Source organism: Salvelinus sp. IW2-2015, linkage group LG18, assembly GCF_002910315.2.
Source record: "Salvelinus sp. IW2-2015 linkage group LG18, ASM291031v2, whole genome shotgun sequence".
In the NCBI taxonomy this organism is placed as follows: domain Eukaryota; kingdom Metazoa; phylum Chordata; class Actinopteri; order Salmoniformes; family Salmonidae; genus Salvelinus; species Salvelinus sp. IW2-2015.
Window position 1 is genome coordinate 32,050,311 of NC_036858.1, and position 15,813 is coordinate 32,066,123.

General features: G+C 40.7%; 1 protein-coding gene across 1 annotated transcript; it reads left to right on the plus strand.

Annotated features, from left to right (window-relative positions):
- The first annotated feature begins 2,017 nt into the window (after positions 1–2,017).
- LOC111978268 (protein YIPF3) lies at positions 2,018–13,610 on the plus strand. Its single transcript, XM_024008234.2, has 9 exons — positions 2,018–2,285; positions 6,277–6,486; positions 6,648–6,754; positions 6,869–6,914; positions 7,050–7,142; positions 8,853–8,984; positions 9,089–9,202; positions 10,537–10,660; positions 12,882–13,610. Exons 1-9 carry the CDS (start codon positions 2,220–2,222, stop codon positions 13,019–13,021), a joined length of 1,032 nt encoding a protein of 343 aa, XP_023864002.1. The 5' UTR covers positions 2,018–2,219; the 3' UTR covers positions 13,022–13,610.
- The last annotated feature ends 2,203 nt before the right edge of the window (positions 13,611–15,813 follow it).

Below are 15,813 nucleotides of genomic sequence, written 5' to 3' on the forward strand. Positions count from 1 at the left end.
CAGATAACCAACAATTTACGTCATTTGGAATGCGACTGACGTGAGGTAAAGAATAATTCATTAATATTAGACTAATTTATCATATTAAAATATCTGAAGAGTTATATTCGGAAAATTATAACTTTGTAATCTGAAGATTTTCCGTGGTGCCCCGACTTCCTAGTTAATTACATTTACATGATTAGTTTAATCAATTAATAATAATTACAGAGAATTGATTTGATAAAATAGCAGTCTTCACTTTTAATGATGCCAAAGACACAAATGCATCGCAGAGTTCAAGTAACAGACACATCAGCATCAACTGTTCAGAGGAAATTGCATGAGTCAGACCTTCATGGTCGAATTGCTGCAACAACAAAAAAACTACTAAAGGACACCAATAAGAAGAAGATACTTGCTTGGGCCAAGAAACAAGTCCTTTGGTCTGATGAGTTAAAATTTTAGATTTTTGGTTCCAACCGTCTTTGTGAGTAGGTGAACAGAAGATCTCTGCATGCGTGGTTCTCACCATGAAGCATTKGGGGGGGGGGGGGGGGGGSGTTATGATGCTTTGCTGGTGAGACTGTCTGATCTATTTAGAATTCAAGGCACACTTAACCAGCATGGCTACCACAGCATTCTGCAGTGATACGCCATCCCATCTGGTTTGCGCTTAGTGGGACTATTAGGACAAACAGGACAATGACCCAACACCTCCAGGCTGTGTAAGGGCTAGTTGACCAAGAAGGAGAATGATGAAGTGCTGCATCAGATGACCTGGCCTCCACAATCACCTGACCTCAATCCAATTGAGATGGTTTGGGATGTCTGATCATTTCCTCATATGAACAGTAAGTAAGATCTTTGAAATTGTTGCGTTTATATTTTTGTTTATATATATATATATATGTGTGTTTTTCCCCACATTCTTCTCTTCTCCCTATTATTTGAGCGGCAGGTAGCCTAGTGGTCAGATCGAATCCCCGAGCTGACAAGGTAAAAATCTGTCATTCTGCCCCTGAACAAGGCAGTTAACCCACTGTTCCTAGGCTGTCGTTGAAAATAAGAATGTGTTCTTAACTGACTTGCCTAGTTAAATAAAAGGTAAAATAAATTTTAAAAATTTGCCGTTAAAGTTGATCCGTTTTCCACCCATCCAGTAGGTGGAGACATGCACCTCTAACGTTGTTTGTGGACCGCCATAATCCCATAGAAAAAGTGTCCACGATCACGGGTGGGTCTGAGGACAGGAAGAGAAGACCGGATGAAGTGAAGGCATAACAATGGCGTTTAGTATAAACCTACGTCCCCGGAATACAAGCCAACTGGAATTTCTTAAATCTACTTTATCGCTTGAGAATCTTGAGATGGAGGCGGATAGTGGGAGTTCAGAGATCGAATCCCACAAAAGTGAAAAGGAACAACCTGGGTTGACAGGTGTGGGGAAGGCTTCAGTGCCTTCAGCGTCTATCCTTTTGAGTTTTGATATTGAGTGTTTGCCTGAAAGTCATGCTAGGATATATGAGCTATGCCGTGATAGCGTTTGTTCCGAATCCATTTGATGTTTCAGGTGCCAAGGTTATGGTCATGTAGCAGCAGTGTGTAGGTTGAAGATTCCGAGGCATGAGACAAAGGAGTGTGTAGTTTGAAGAAAAAGTAGTGAGTTTCAATTGTGGGGGAGCCAATGTTGCTGGGGATCAGAAATGTCCTGTGAGAGGTTGAGGTTGCCCAGGTTCGAGCAGTGCAGATTGTCATTTGCTGAGGCGGTGAGGGAAGTAGAGGATGGTGGGCTAAGGTATCATGAGAGGATACCAGTAAGTAGTAGGCCAGAACTGAGTGACCTGAATAGTTTGTGTTTTAGCAAGGTTGGTTTCTTGGCGAAGTAGTGGAATAAGGGGCGTGTGTTGGTGTTAGAGTTGCAGGGTTATGGGTGATGAAATTTGTATTTTTCGTTTTGTCACAATGTGTAATGCATACTCCGGGCTGAGAAGGGCAGCAATACGCCAAAAAGCATCTAGTCTGCCGGAAATTCACACAAAGGAGAAGTGTCCACGTCGTACGCAAGACGTGTTGTTGTGCGTGGAATATTACCAGGCAGCTTAATGCATTTGGGAACAAACGTTTATCTTTAAAGCACCTCTGATGCTATAATTAACCATTCGTTGGTTGTATGTGAGATTGAAAGTGCAGTTACATTTTTTACAAGAAATCAAGAACACGTTCACTTGCTCTAAAAGATGGCTTCGTCTGATGGAAACAAAAACACGGAACCATGGGGCGGTTTTGATGACAACATTATCCAGGTAACGCTACTATACTAGCTAGAAGCTAGCTATAGCTATCCAAGAAAATGCTTAATATGTATCGACTTATTTGATAACATCACTGTACATCGGACTTTAGTGTTGCAGTACATATCATCCTACTGAAAATGGGCACTTGTCCCACAATGTTGTGGTAGTTAGTAAACTAGCCCAATAATGGACTAGCTAAATTAACCTAACGTTACTCCTTAGTCAAAGGACCATAGCTACATGTTCCGTTTAAGGCGAATTGGCTCATCTAAACGTGAATAATTCTTAACCCTCCTGTTGTGTTCCAGCCGAATTGGACCGATTTACAAGTACTCTCTGAAAAATTTAGTTTTATTATTTTTGTTTAATGACGGCCTAGGAACAGTGGTTTAACTGCCTTGTTCAGGGGCAGAACGACAGATTTTTACCTGCTAGATCAGGGATACCTGCTAGATCGGGAATTAGATTCAGCAAACTTTAGGTTACTGGCCCAACGCCCTAACCACTAGGCTACCTGCCGCTCATTTAGCTCATTTAATCTGATTGTCATACGGTTCCATGACTTTGTCCACATAGGGCATCTAAACACACAAAATACATTTAGATGATTTTAATAAAATGTTGGGTGTTTTATTTAACTTTTGTACACCTTTGGTGTTCCTGGTCAAAAATGACCGGTCATTAGAAATGAATGGGTGAGACTACAATTAGTGTATAAAATTGAGTTCAGGCACATGCCCATTCATCAGATGGACACACGCCCATTCATCAGATGGACACACTTCCTCAACCAGACCCCCACATGCATGTGTGTTTGAGCACACACACCTCACTCCCCTTCTTGTCTTCCATGGCAAACCCCACAGGAACCTTTCCCCAATAGAATCTTTCCCCCACAGGATCCACACCTGTTGGCATTCTCACAAACAATCGCAACATTGTTTCAATAATATATAAAACTTTTCTTGCAGCTCTGGTATATAAAGCTTTTTTGAGGCCTTGCTCACAATTCATTCTGTGGCAGCACAATGACCAAACGATACACTATGTGAGGCTCTTGATCATATCTTTGATCATGACACTGGTGAGGAGGAGAGAGGCCAGGAAACTGACAGTGAAGTTACACTGACAGTGAAGTTAAAGGAGGAAATGTCAGAAGTTGTAGACAACACAGAATATGATCCAGACCAAGAGACAACTGATGTGGAACAATCCAGTGATGAGGAAGAGGGCCCTGCTGAGGTTGTTACATTCTGGTCAAAGAATGGAAATTTGTCCTGGTCTGCATCCCCACCTGAGAGGAGAGGTTGGCTGTCGGCTGAAAATGTTATCAGGATGACCCTAGGGCCAACGAGATACGCCATATCCCAGGTTGATGACAAAATCCTGCTTCGAACTGTTCCTGACAGAGTCAATCAAAACTATAGTGATAAACATGACCAACTTGGAGGGGAGAAGCGTTTACAAAGACAACTGGAACGAGGTAGACCCGGACAGACGTCCAAGCATACGTGGATCTCTTGATTTTGGCTGGTGTGTACAGATCCAGAAACGAACATACCACCAGTTTATGGGATGCAGAGTCTGGTCGGGCAATTATTATTTTTGATTCGCTACGACAACCGTGATACAAGACCAGGCCGCCGTCAACAAGACAAGCTGGCACCTATCAGAGAGGTTTGGCACAAGTGGGTGGAGCGCCTGCCACTCATCTATAACCCAAGTCCAGACATCACAGTGGATGAGTGTCTGGTCGCTTTTAGGGGACGCTGCCCATTCAAACAGTACATGCCAAGCAAACAGTCTAAATATGGAATAAAGATATGGGCAGCATGTGATGCCTGGGCAAGTTATACATGGAACATGCATGTTCACACCGGGAAGCCTTCTGACGGTGTTCCGGAAAGGAATCAGGGGAAGCGGGTGGTCCTGGAAATGACTGCAGGTCTCCAGGGGCACAACATAACACGTGAATTTCTTCACCTCATATGCTCTTGGTCAGGAGCTGCTCCCCCCAAAAATGACCATGGTGGGGACGGTCAGAAGGAACAAGCCTCATTTGCCTCACTCACTACCAAGGACAGGGATCGCTTTTTTCCTCTAAGTTTGCCTTCACCGATACACACACTCTTGTGTCCTACTGCCCGAAGAAAAAGAAGAATGTGCTCCTGATGACAACTCTGCGTAGGGATGCCGCTGTGAGTACCAGGGAGGACAGGAAGTCCAACGCTGTCCTGGATTACAACAGGAACAAAGGGGGAGTTGACAACCTTGATAAGGTATGTTACTTTTTATCTTTCTCATGTACTTTATTTTTCTATTACCAGATTGTTTTATCTACACCATTAAAAATTGTTTGGTGAAAGGCTCATTGACTTTGAACAATATGGAGTCAATTATATTCATTTGAATATGTAAATATGTTTTAGATGTGATCAATTAAAATGATGCTTTGATGCAATTTCTCACGTTACTATGCAAGACATGAAGTATCACTTGTATGTACTCATTATTTTATTCACTGATTGTTGCGCTTTTGCAGGTCACTGGCCCATACGCTTGTAAGAGGATGACGGCACGTTGGCCGATGGTGGTGTTCTTCAACATCCTAGACGTGTCGGTCTACAACGCCTTTGTGGTGTGGATGGAAGTGAATCCAGGCTTGAAGCAGGGGAAATTCTTCAAGAGGAAACTACTCCTAGAAGAGTTGGGGAAAGCCATGGTGGCATCCCTCATTCAAAGGCGCCAACACCTTCCTCTAACATCATCCTCTGCTGGATTGGTGAGAGATGTACAAGGGCCAGAAGCAAGATCTACGTCTGCCAGAGACAGAAGGAAAAGGTGCAATCTGTGTGCTACAAGAGTTGTCAAAACGAGCATTATGTGCAAGGCACATGCATCAACCACCACGTATTGGCCAACATGTACATGAGAACACACAAAATGTAACCGCCATTGATTGTTAGTAATACTGTTCTTGAATGTGCTCAGACATTCATTTTGTAATATGGTAAAGTTTTCATGTGTAGTTTTGGGCCTATGTCCTTTCTTTACTAATAAAATCATACCGGTCAGTTTTGACCAGGAACACAGATGTTATTTTGTGACTCTATTTAAACATTTGAAATGGTTTCAAAACAAATGTCCTTGTTAAACTTTGATGCAAAGTAGTCTGTGATAAATAGCACTATGTTTCATCTGAGTATTTGTTATAGTCAAAATAATTCACATTCATAATTTTTTTTTTTTTTACTAAACGAGTTATGAGCTCAGGTCAATGAGGCCTACAGGCCATAAATAGCAAATAGAAGTTCAAAACTTGTATGTTCACAAGAACTTAAGTTGATAAAAAGATGTAACTCAACATTAGGTGATATGGATTTATAATCCGCTATAATGGGGCGGTCATTTTGGACAGGGGACACAGAATTAATTAACATGAAACGAACACAACAGGAGGGTTAATTGAGGTACGGTTCTAGAAACAAACAAATCCCTCTCGCAAAATCATTTCACAAATCATAAACACACTTACTGTACACTTAACCGGTTTCAGCCGACAGTATTTTAGCATCAGTCTTCCATTTAACGTTAACGTTACACACAGTGTTCAGAGGCACAGACAGCCAATTGGCACACGTAGTGCACAGAAACATGGCCACGTGGGAACCCTAACCCTATAAAGGCGTGTAGTAATGTAACCTTTTTAAAACATATTTTTTAATGATTTCTTGCTGATATGTTTCCAAAGCCGTACCGCAAGCGATGCGTGTTAATGTTTAGCTCAAATGTCCGGGCTCAGAAGATACTACAGTTATAGTCTATGAACCGGGGTAGCTAGTTAGCTGACCATAAACTGGAAAGAGCCTTTTTGTTTCTTTCTTATTCGTCTCACGTGGTGACTGACTTGTGTCAAAGGAAACATTGACAATTTGCTTGTCAAACGTCATTTCACATACGTGGATGTACAGTAGTTATATCTAATAAACTGTCTTACCAGGGCACTGGGTCAGCAGTGATTGACATAGAGAACATGGATGACACATCAGGCTCCAGCTTTGAGGACATGGGGGAGATGCACCAGCGCATGAAGGAGGAGGAAGAGGTGGCAGAGGAGGCGGAAGCAACTGAAGAGGAGACTGGAGAGGATGGCGAGTTTCTGGGCATGAAGGGTATCAAGGGCCAGCTGAGGAGACAGGTGGCAGATGAGGTGAGATGAGAGTACTTTGTGATGCTTTATGATGGGCAACAACCTGTCACACACAACATTCCCTTTGTCATGAAAATGGGCGTTTGCCATAACCCGATATTATAAGTTACATCTCAATAGCCTTGTCTGGTTAATGTTGCAGTCGTCCCGTCCCCTCTTAGGTGTGGCAAGCAGGAAAGCGTCAGGCTTCCAAAGCTTTCAACCTATATGCCAACATAGATATTCTCCGGCCGTACTTTGATGTAGAGCCTATGCAAGTCAGGAACAGGTGAGAGTCGGTCACGAATGTGCTTGTAATCACAACGTGTAACTCGTAAAATAGTCTCGCGGAGTCACATTTTAAAACAAGATTCCTGACATTTCCTCCTCTTTTCTACCCGAGGTTGATTGAATCAATGATACCCATCCGCATGATACATTTTCCACAGGTGAGTGGCATTTTCTTTTCCCGTACTATTTTCACAGGCCGAGAGGAGATTTAAATCTAGAGGCTTTCGGGCGCTTACCTAGCCAATTAAAGGGAAATATGAAATGTTTTCCCTGCTCCTATTTTCCAACTATAGAAGATTGCTGGGGAGCTCTATGGGCCCATGATGCTGGTGTTCACGCTGGTGGCCATCCTCCTGCATGGAATGAAGACATCAGGAACAGTTATTGTAAGAGAGCTCAACTTATACCGGCTTTGTAAATGCATGTTAATATACAGTGTGTATAGATGAACATTTCTTATGAAGCTCAGGGATACCGACGGTAGATGAATTAAAACTGGAAATGGGGGTAGCCATCAACTCAAAACCCTTTCGACATTATGAAACCAAAAGCCATCTGTTCAGCTTTTGCTGCTCAAAGATATAAATGACTGCTCATATAGCACTCATGTGGTTAAATGCTTATTTGCGATGACACTCCAAATTGAGCTCAGGTGCATCCAATTTCCTTTGATCATCATTGAGACGTCGATACAACTTGATTGGAGTCCACCTGTGGCCAATTCAAATGTTTGGACAGGATTTAGAAAAGAAACACACCTGTCTATATAAGGTCCCACAGTTGACAGTGCATGTCAGAGAAGGAACTAAGTCCAAGGAACTGTCTGTAGATCTCCATCGAATTGTGATAAGTGCCGTCAGAAAATATTCACACTCCTTGACTTAATCCAGATTTTGTTGTGTTATAGCCTGAATTTAAAATTGGTTCAATAAAAATGTTGTGTCACTGCCTACACACAATACCCCATTTCATAAAAATAGATTATTTTTTTTTTACAAAGTTATTACAAATGAAAAGCTGAAATGTTTTGAGTCAATAAGTATTCAACCCCTTTGTTATGGCAAGCCTAAATAAGTTCAGGAGTAAAAATGTGCTTAACAAGTGACATAATAAGTTGCATGGACTCACTATAGACAATAAAATGATTTGTTAATGACTATCTCATCTCTGTACCCTACACGTAAAATTATCTGTATGTTCCCTCAGTCGAGCAGTATGTAATGCTGCCTTGCAAAGAAGGGCACCTGTTGGCAGATGGGTAAAAATAAAAAAGATGACATTGAATGCCCCTTTGAGCATGGTGAAATTATGAATTACATTTTGGATGGTGTAGCAATACACCCAGTCACCCAGTTGCCGGAGAGGAAGGAAACCTCTCAGGGATTTCACAATGAGGCCAATGGTGACTTTAAAACAGAGTTTAATGACTGATAAAATAACTGAGGATAGATCAACAGCATTGTAGTTACTCCACAATACTAACCTAATTGACAGAGTGAAAAGAAGGAAGCCTGTACAGAATACAAATATTCCAAAACATGAATCCTGTTTGCAACAAGGCACTAAAGTAATCCTGCAAAACAATTCACTTTTTGTCCTTAATACAAAGTGTTATGTTTGGGGCCAATCCAATACAACAGTTTTGACTTAAATTGGCTTTAAAAAAAGAAAACATCTGTCTAGCAATGATCAACAACAACCAGCGTGAAGAATTTAGGGGAAAAAATGCAAATATTGTACAATCCAGGTGTGCAAAGCCCTTAGAGACTTACCCAGAAAGACTCACAGCTGTAATCGCTGCCAAAGGTGATTCTACAAAGTATTGACTCATGGGTGTGAATACTTATGTAAATTATGTATTTCTATTTCATTTTCAATGAAGTTACACAAATTTCCAAAAAATCATTTTTCACTTGATCGTTACGGGGTATTGTGTGTAGATGGGTGAGAAAAAAACATATTTAATCAATTTTGAATAAAGGCTGTAACAACAAAATGTGGAATAAGTCAAGGGGTTTGACTAGTTTCTGAAGCCACTGTTTGTTGTCTATCTGACCTTGATTAGACCTAATACATTGTTCTTCCTCCCTGGACAGAGAGAGGGTACTCTGATGGGCACAGCCATAGGGACGTGCTTCGGTTACTGGCTGGGAGTTTCCTCCTTCATATACTTCCTGGCATATCTGTGCAACGCCCAGATCACCATGGTCCAGACGCTGTCTCTGCTTGTGAGTCAACAATGACCATCACTTCCCTCACAGCATCCCTGTGTAATCAGTCTGTTATAAATGCAGTGTGAAATGTCACTGTCTGTTCTATGTGCCCCCAACAGGGTTATGGTCTTTTCGGACACTGCGTGGTTCTCTTCGTCACCTACAACGTCCACTTCCACTCCCTGTTCTACATCCTGTGGCTGGTCGTAGGAGGGCTCTCCACACTGCGGATGGTAAATAAGCAGGTCAATTACTACAAGTCCCAAGAGCCCCTTGACACTTGCTGACGTTCACACTGGGCACGTTTGAGTGGTCAGGCTAAAGCAACCAACTAGAAAAGTCGAGGAGCGAAGTCGGGGGAGGTGCAACCGCGACAGCTGAAAGACGGACACTAATGTGGTTTTTCCAACAGCAAGGCTCAGATCAACATGGCAGTGTTGCCATTGGTTAGAAAAGTTTTTCTTTATAATGTTGAAATAAACATGTCTCCAACCCCCATATTACACACTCACAAACTGAAATCATGTGTGCACGTTTAACAATCAATTAGTGGGAGAGAGCCTCAAATATCACATTCATTTTGTATACAGTGCCTTCAGAAAGTATTCATACCCCTTGACTTATTCCAAATGTTGTTGTTACAGCCTGAATTCAAAATGAATTAAATATATTTTTTTCTCACCCATCTACACACAATACCCCATGAAGACTTAAGTGAGAACATGTTTTAGATTTTGTTTAAAAATTTTTGAAAATGAAATACAGAAATATCTAATTTACCTAAGTATTCACACCCATGAGTCAATACCTAGAGCACCTTTGGCAGCAATTACAGCTGTGAGTCTCAGGGTAAGTCTCTAAGAGCTTTCCACACCTGGATTGCGCAACATTTGCCCATTATTCTTTTCAAAATTATTCATGCTCTGTCAAATTTGTTGTTGATCATTACTAAACAACCATTTTCAGGTTTTGCCATAGATTTTTAAGTAGATTTAAGGCAAAACTGTGACTCGGCCACTCAGGAACATTCACTTTCTTGGTAAGCAACTCCAGTGTAGATTTGGCCTTGTGTTTAGGTTGTTGTATTATTTGGAGGCCAGTGAAAAAAAATCCAGGCTATTCAGGCTGTAATACGACAAAATGAGTCAAGGTGTGTGATACTGTCTGAGGGCACTGTATAACCACTGTATAGGCTTACATGAATCGTGGCAAAGTTGGTTCCCTTTTCAGTCATGTCTTTGGTCAGGTTTGCGTGGGTCAAACAAAAATACTGTAATGACTGGTTGACAATAGAGCCTTCTACAATGCAGGCGATGGCTGCAGGATAAAGTTGGCGAAGAGCAACTGCAGAAACTTGCAGTAGACTGCAGTCAACTTCATGACCTTTGATCACGTGATTTTTGTACATTTCATGCAGTCGACATGTAGGTGCAAGTCGGGGCAATTTATATCCCCATAATGCAACAAACGTTGCAAAAACTGTATCCGCTTGAACGTGCCCACTATGTCAGTGATAGTCAGTCTGTCCCACTTGCTCACATTACCCCTCGCTCTCGTTCTCTCTCAGGTGGCTGCTCTCATCTCTCGGACCGTGGGACAGACCCCACGCCTCATCCTCTGTGGAACACTGGGTGCTCTGCATATGCTCTTTCTGCTCTACCTGCACTTCGCTTATCACAAGATTGTTGAAGGTAAGATTCCTTACTAAGCAAACCAGGGCCCCTTTCATAAAGCGTCTCAGAGTAGGGGTGCTGATCTGAGATCATTTTTGACTTTTTAAATCATAATGAATATAGAGTGGACCTGATCCTAGATCAGCTCTCTTACTTTGAGACTCTTAATGGATTCAGGTGTAGAGGTATCACTTCCCTACACACAATACCCCATAATGACAAAGTGGATGTTTTTTATTTATTTTTGACAAATTCATTAAAAATAAAAAGCTGAAATGTTTTGAGTCAAATATCCAACCACTTTGTTTAGGAGTAAAAATGTGCTTAACAAGTCACATAATAAGTTGCATGGACTCACTCTGTGTGCAATAATAAATAGTGTTTAACATGATTTTTTTTATGACTACCTCTGTACCCCACACATCTCTGTACCCCACACATACAATTATCGATAATGTCCCTCAGTCGAGCAGTGAATTTCAAAACCAGATTCAACCACAAAGACCAGAGAGGTTTTCCAATGCCTTGCAAAGAAGGGCAGCTATTGGTAGATAGGTAAAAATAAAAAAATCAGACAATGAATATCCCTTTGAGCACCACTTTGGATGGTGACTTAAAAACACAGTTTAATGGCTGTTATAAGAGAGAACTGAGGATGGATCAACAATATTGTAGTTACTCCACAATACTAACCTAATTGACGGAGTGAAAAGAAGGAAGCCTGTACAGAATACAAATATTCCAAAACATGAATCCTGTTTGTAACAAGGCACTAAAGTAATACTCCAAAAAATGTGGCAAAGAAATTCTGTTTGGTGAAAATACAATACAACACATTACTAAGTACCACGCTTCAAATGTTCTTGCATAGTGGGGGCTGCATCATGTTATTGGAATGCTTGTAATTGTTAAGGACTGGGGAGTTTTTCAGGATAAAAAAATAAATGGAATGACCAAATATACACTGGATTTGCTTACCAAGAAGACAGTGAATGTTCCTGAGTGGACGAGTTACAGTTTTGACAGAGATTGAATAATATTTTTTTATAATAATGGGCAAATGTTGCACAATCCAGGTGTGGATAGCTCTTAGAGACTTACCCAGAAAGACTCACAGATGTAATCGCTGCAAAGTATTGACTCAGGGGTGTGAATGCTTATGTCAATTGCAAACATTTCTAAAAACATTTTCACTTTGTCAGTATGGGGTAATGTGTGCAGACGGGTGTGATTTTTTTGAGTAAGTGAAGAGGTGTGAATACTTTTTGAAGGAACTGTACTACCCAAAGTGTGTGCAATTAGGACACTTTAGTTTTGTTGTTTTGCGTATTGTATGTGACCCAGGATCGAGCGATCTCTCGCTATATATGTAATATATATATAGTACCAGTCAAAAGTTTGAACACACCTACTCATTCAAGGGTTTTTCTTTATTTTTACTATTTTCTACATTGTAGAATAATAGTGATGACATCACAACTATGAAATAACATATGGAATCATGTAGTAACCAAAAAAGTGTTAAACAAATCAAAATATATTTTGAATTTGAGATTCTTCAAACTAGCCACCCTTTGCCTTGATGACAGCTTTGCACTCTCTCAACCATCTTCATGAGGTAGTCACCTGAAATGCATTTCAATTAACAGGTGTGCATTGTTAAAAGTTAATTTGTGGAATTTCTTTCCTTCTTAATGCATTTGAGACAGTTTTGTTGTGACAAGGTAGGGTTGGTATACAGAAGATGGCCCTAAAAGACCAAGTCCATATTATGGCAAGAACAGCTCAAATAAGCAAAGAGAAACGACAGTTACTACATTATTCTTTAGTTTTGATGTCTTCACTATTATTCGACAATGTAGAAAATAGTAAAAATAAAGAAAAACCCTTGAATGAGTAAGTGTTTCCAAACGTTTGACTGGTACTGTGTGTGTGTGTGTGTGTGTGTGTGTGTGTGTGTGTGTGTGTGTGTGTGTGTGTGTGAGAGAGAGAGAGACTAATAAAATGAGGTCATCCACAAAAGTATTTCATTGCAGTGGACATGCGTCTTTCAGAGTAACGAAAGCCAATAACGTGAACTCGGGTAATTGAGTTGACTCCCCTGGTCCAATTTTAAACACATTTTAATTGCTTCTATTCAAAGACCCTCAAAGGTATATTCTTAAACTGGGTCTTGAATTTCTGTATGATTAAATAAATAAGAATTTGACATTTTGTTTAAAAAAAATGTTGTCTGAAGGTATCCTGGACACATTGGAAGGACCCAACATGCCCCCCATCCAGAGAGTGGCTAGAGATTTGCCTGTGGTGGCCACCGCTGCTATGAATGCTGTGAATGCCACAGTGAAGACCCTTGGTGTTATCCTACAGTCACAGTGATGGTGTGTCCAACATCAAAGATGATACCACAGGCTCATGAGCCTGAATTCCACAGTGGTGGTGTTGTGTAGGTAATACAGACTGAAGTGAAGGTCAAAGACCATTATGGTGGCTGGTTACAGTTGACATTTGACCTTCATCATTAAACATGAACATTGTCTCAGTAAACGCATCGCCATCAGTTCACAACAACTCTTACAACTTTCATTCTCCATGGGAAATGACATGCTTACCCTGGATGTTTATATTGTACCTAATCAAAAGAACTAAATGATGGAGTGAGATGTCATGCTGGTGCTGTGACTCTTTTCAAACGATAGCAAATTGCCTCCACCTTTTCATAGGGGTCTTGTATTTGTTAAAGCAGCATGAGTGCACTAAGATTCCCAGCTGTTTGCATTTGTACTCATGTTAAGACCAGTTCATCTCCAACTCGACACTTTCTCTCCTCTTGTAGGCTTTGTTACACGGGTTATGGCGATAACATCAATTGATGTTTTAACGTTCTAGACGTTCAATGGGAGGAAGGTTCTAAAGCAGTGTGTGGTGCCTTCTATTGTTTTTCGAAGGATTTATTATCATGTATGATATGGGGTAAATTAGAGTTTCATCTCTTGTTTTACACAATGCACATCCATTGTCTGTAGTTTTAATAACCGAACCAGAAAAAATAACGAGAAATGCAGTTGACATGTCATATGAGATATGTAATAGTGCGTTATCTTATGAATATTGTTCCTTCTAAGCACCTTTTGTTTCATCCAATCATTTGTTTTGTGCATTATTTGTACTTCCTAACAACATTGTTTTTGGGTGGAATGCAAGGTGACCTCTTTTTTTATTTTACATGTGAAAATGTATTTATAGGGTTATTGTACAGAAAGATACAATGGAAATAAACTTTATCGACCTAAGACACGTCTTTTAACACTGACCCTGGGGGGAAAAAACAGCCAGGTCACCCGTGATGCAAGTCAATATTTGATGTTCAGCCATGTCTGAGGACGTCAAGGAGATGAGGAAACCGGCCACTAGGGGTAACAGTGAGCGTTGTTACCTTAAAGTATGTTTTGGTATGGTGTTGGGGATGGAAGATGGGCGTAAGCATCTGCCTCCGATTCCAGAGGTTGTAAGTTCAAATCCAGTGATAGAAAGTTATGTTTGTTTTAAACCGATCCTTAACCCTTACCTTAACCATTTGGAGTTAATGCCTAAACTTAACCTTAAACACTTCGGAATCTGACGTTTGAGAAACATGGATGAACTTTTAATTCTGACGTGAGACTGTGAGAGTTGCTTCCCCCCCCAACTAGTTGTGTCTATGTTCATACTCAAGACAAAATCAAGAAATCCTGCAATAACTCGCTTTATAAGAATTGTTTTCAGAGGATGGATAGTTTCAAGTTTGAATAGTATAATGGTTACTGTAGAGTAGACAATATGTCTCTCCTGGGAGAGCCACATAGATAGTGGCTGATCAGCTGTGGAGAATTGTGTATGAAGAACTGATTTCTTGGAGAGATTGTTACCTGTATAGACAAGCAAAGGTCAAATGTCAGGTTCACCATGGAGATGAGAAAGAGAAGAATGCACCAGAGGAAAGGAGCAAGAGAAGAAGGCCCCAGAGTGCAATCTGCAGTGGCTACTAAACACCAATGTGGACCAACCAGTATTTACCAGGTGACCCTGGCATTTCAGGAAAGAAATGGCCTCCTTCAAGAAGATTACAGTTCAGCCTGAGAAACAACCCTCATCCAGCTGACCCTTAATCAGTTCTTCAGGGACACGTGGCATCTTTCAGTCATGAAGTTCTCACTCACAGCTCTACAGGAGAGCATGGTGGATGGCAAAATTGTGGCCTTCATGAAGAATGATTTAGATGCCTATCAGAAGAGCAAGTTCTTCTGATACGCATCTAAAACGTTTGGCCAACAAGGAGTGCTGGCACAGTGCCTGGAGCAAGGAGGAGAGCAGAAGTGTGAGTGTGGGGACAAGGTCCTGCCAAAGCACTCAGAGCCCAATGTTCAGATTGACCCCCTGTGACCAATAGCTAGTTAATGTCGGAGACCACACCTGGAGACAACACCGATAGGCCTACATTTCTCATTTGAATAAATCAAATCAAATGCTATTGGTCACATACACATATTTAGCAGATGTAATTGCGGGTGTAGCGAAATGCTTGTGTTCCTAGCTCCAACAGTGCAGTAGTATCTAACAATACACACAAATCTAAAAGTAAAATAATAAAATGAAGAAATATATACAGTACCAGTCAAAAGTTTGGACACACCTACTCATTCAAGGGTTTTTCTTTATTTTTGCTATTTTATACATTGTAGAATAACAGTGAAGACATTAAAACTATGAAATAACACATGGAATCATGTAGTAACCAAAAAAGTATTAAACAAATCAAAATATATTTGATATATTTGATATTCTTCAAACTAGCCACCATGATGACAGCTTTGCACACTCATTCCAGGTGAGGTAGTCACCTGGAATGCATTTCAATGAACAGGTGTGCCTTGTTAAAAGTTAATTTGTGTAATTTATTTCCTTCTTAATGCGTTTGAGCCAATCAGTTGCGTTGTGACAAGGTAGGGGTGGTTTACAGAAGATGGTCTTTTACCAAATAGGGCTAAGTCCATTTTATGGCAAGAACAGCTCAAATAAGCAAAGAGAAATGACAGTCCATCAATACTCTAAGACATGAAGGTCAGTCAATCTGGAAATGTCAAGAACTTCAAGTTTCTTCAAGTGCAGTTTCAAAAACCATCAAGTGCTTT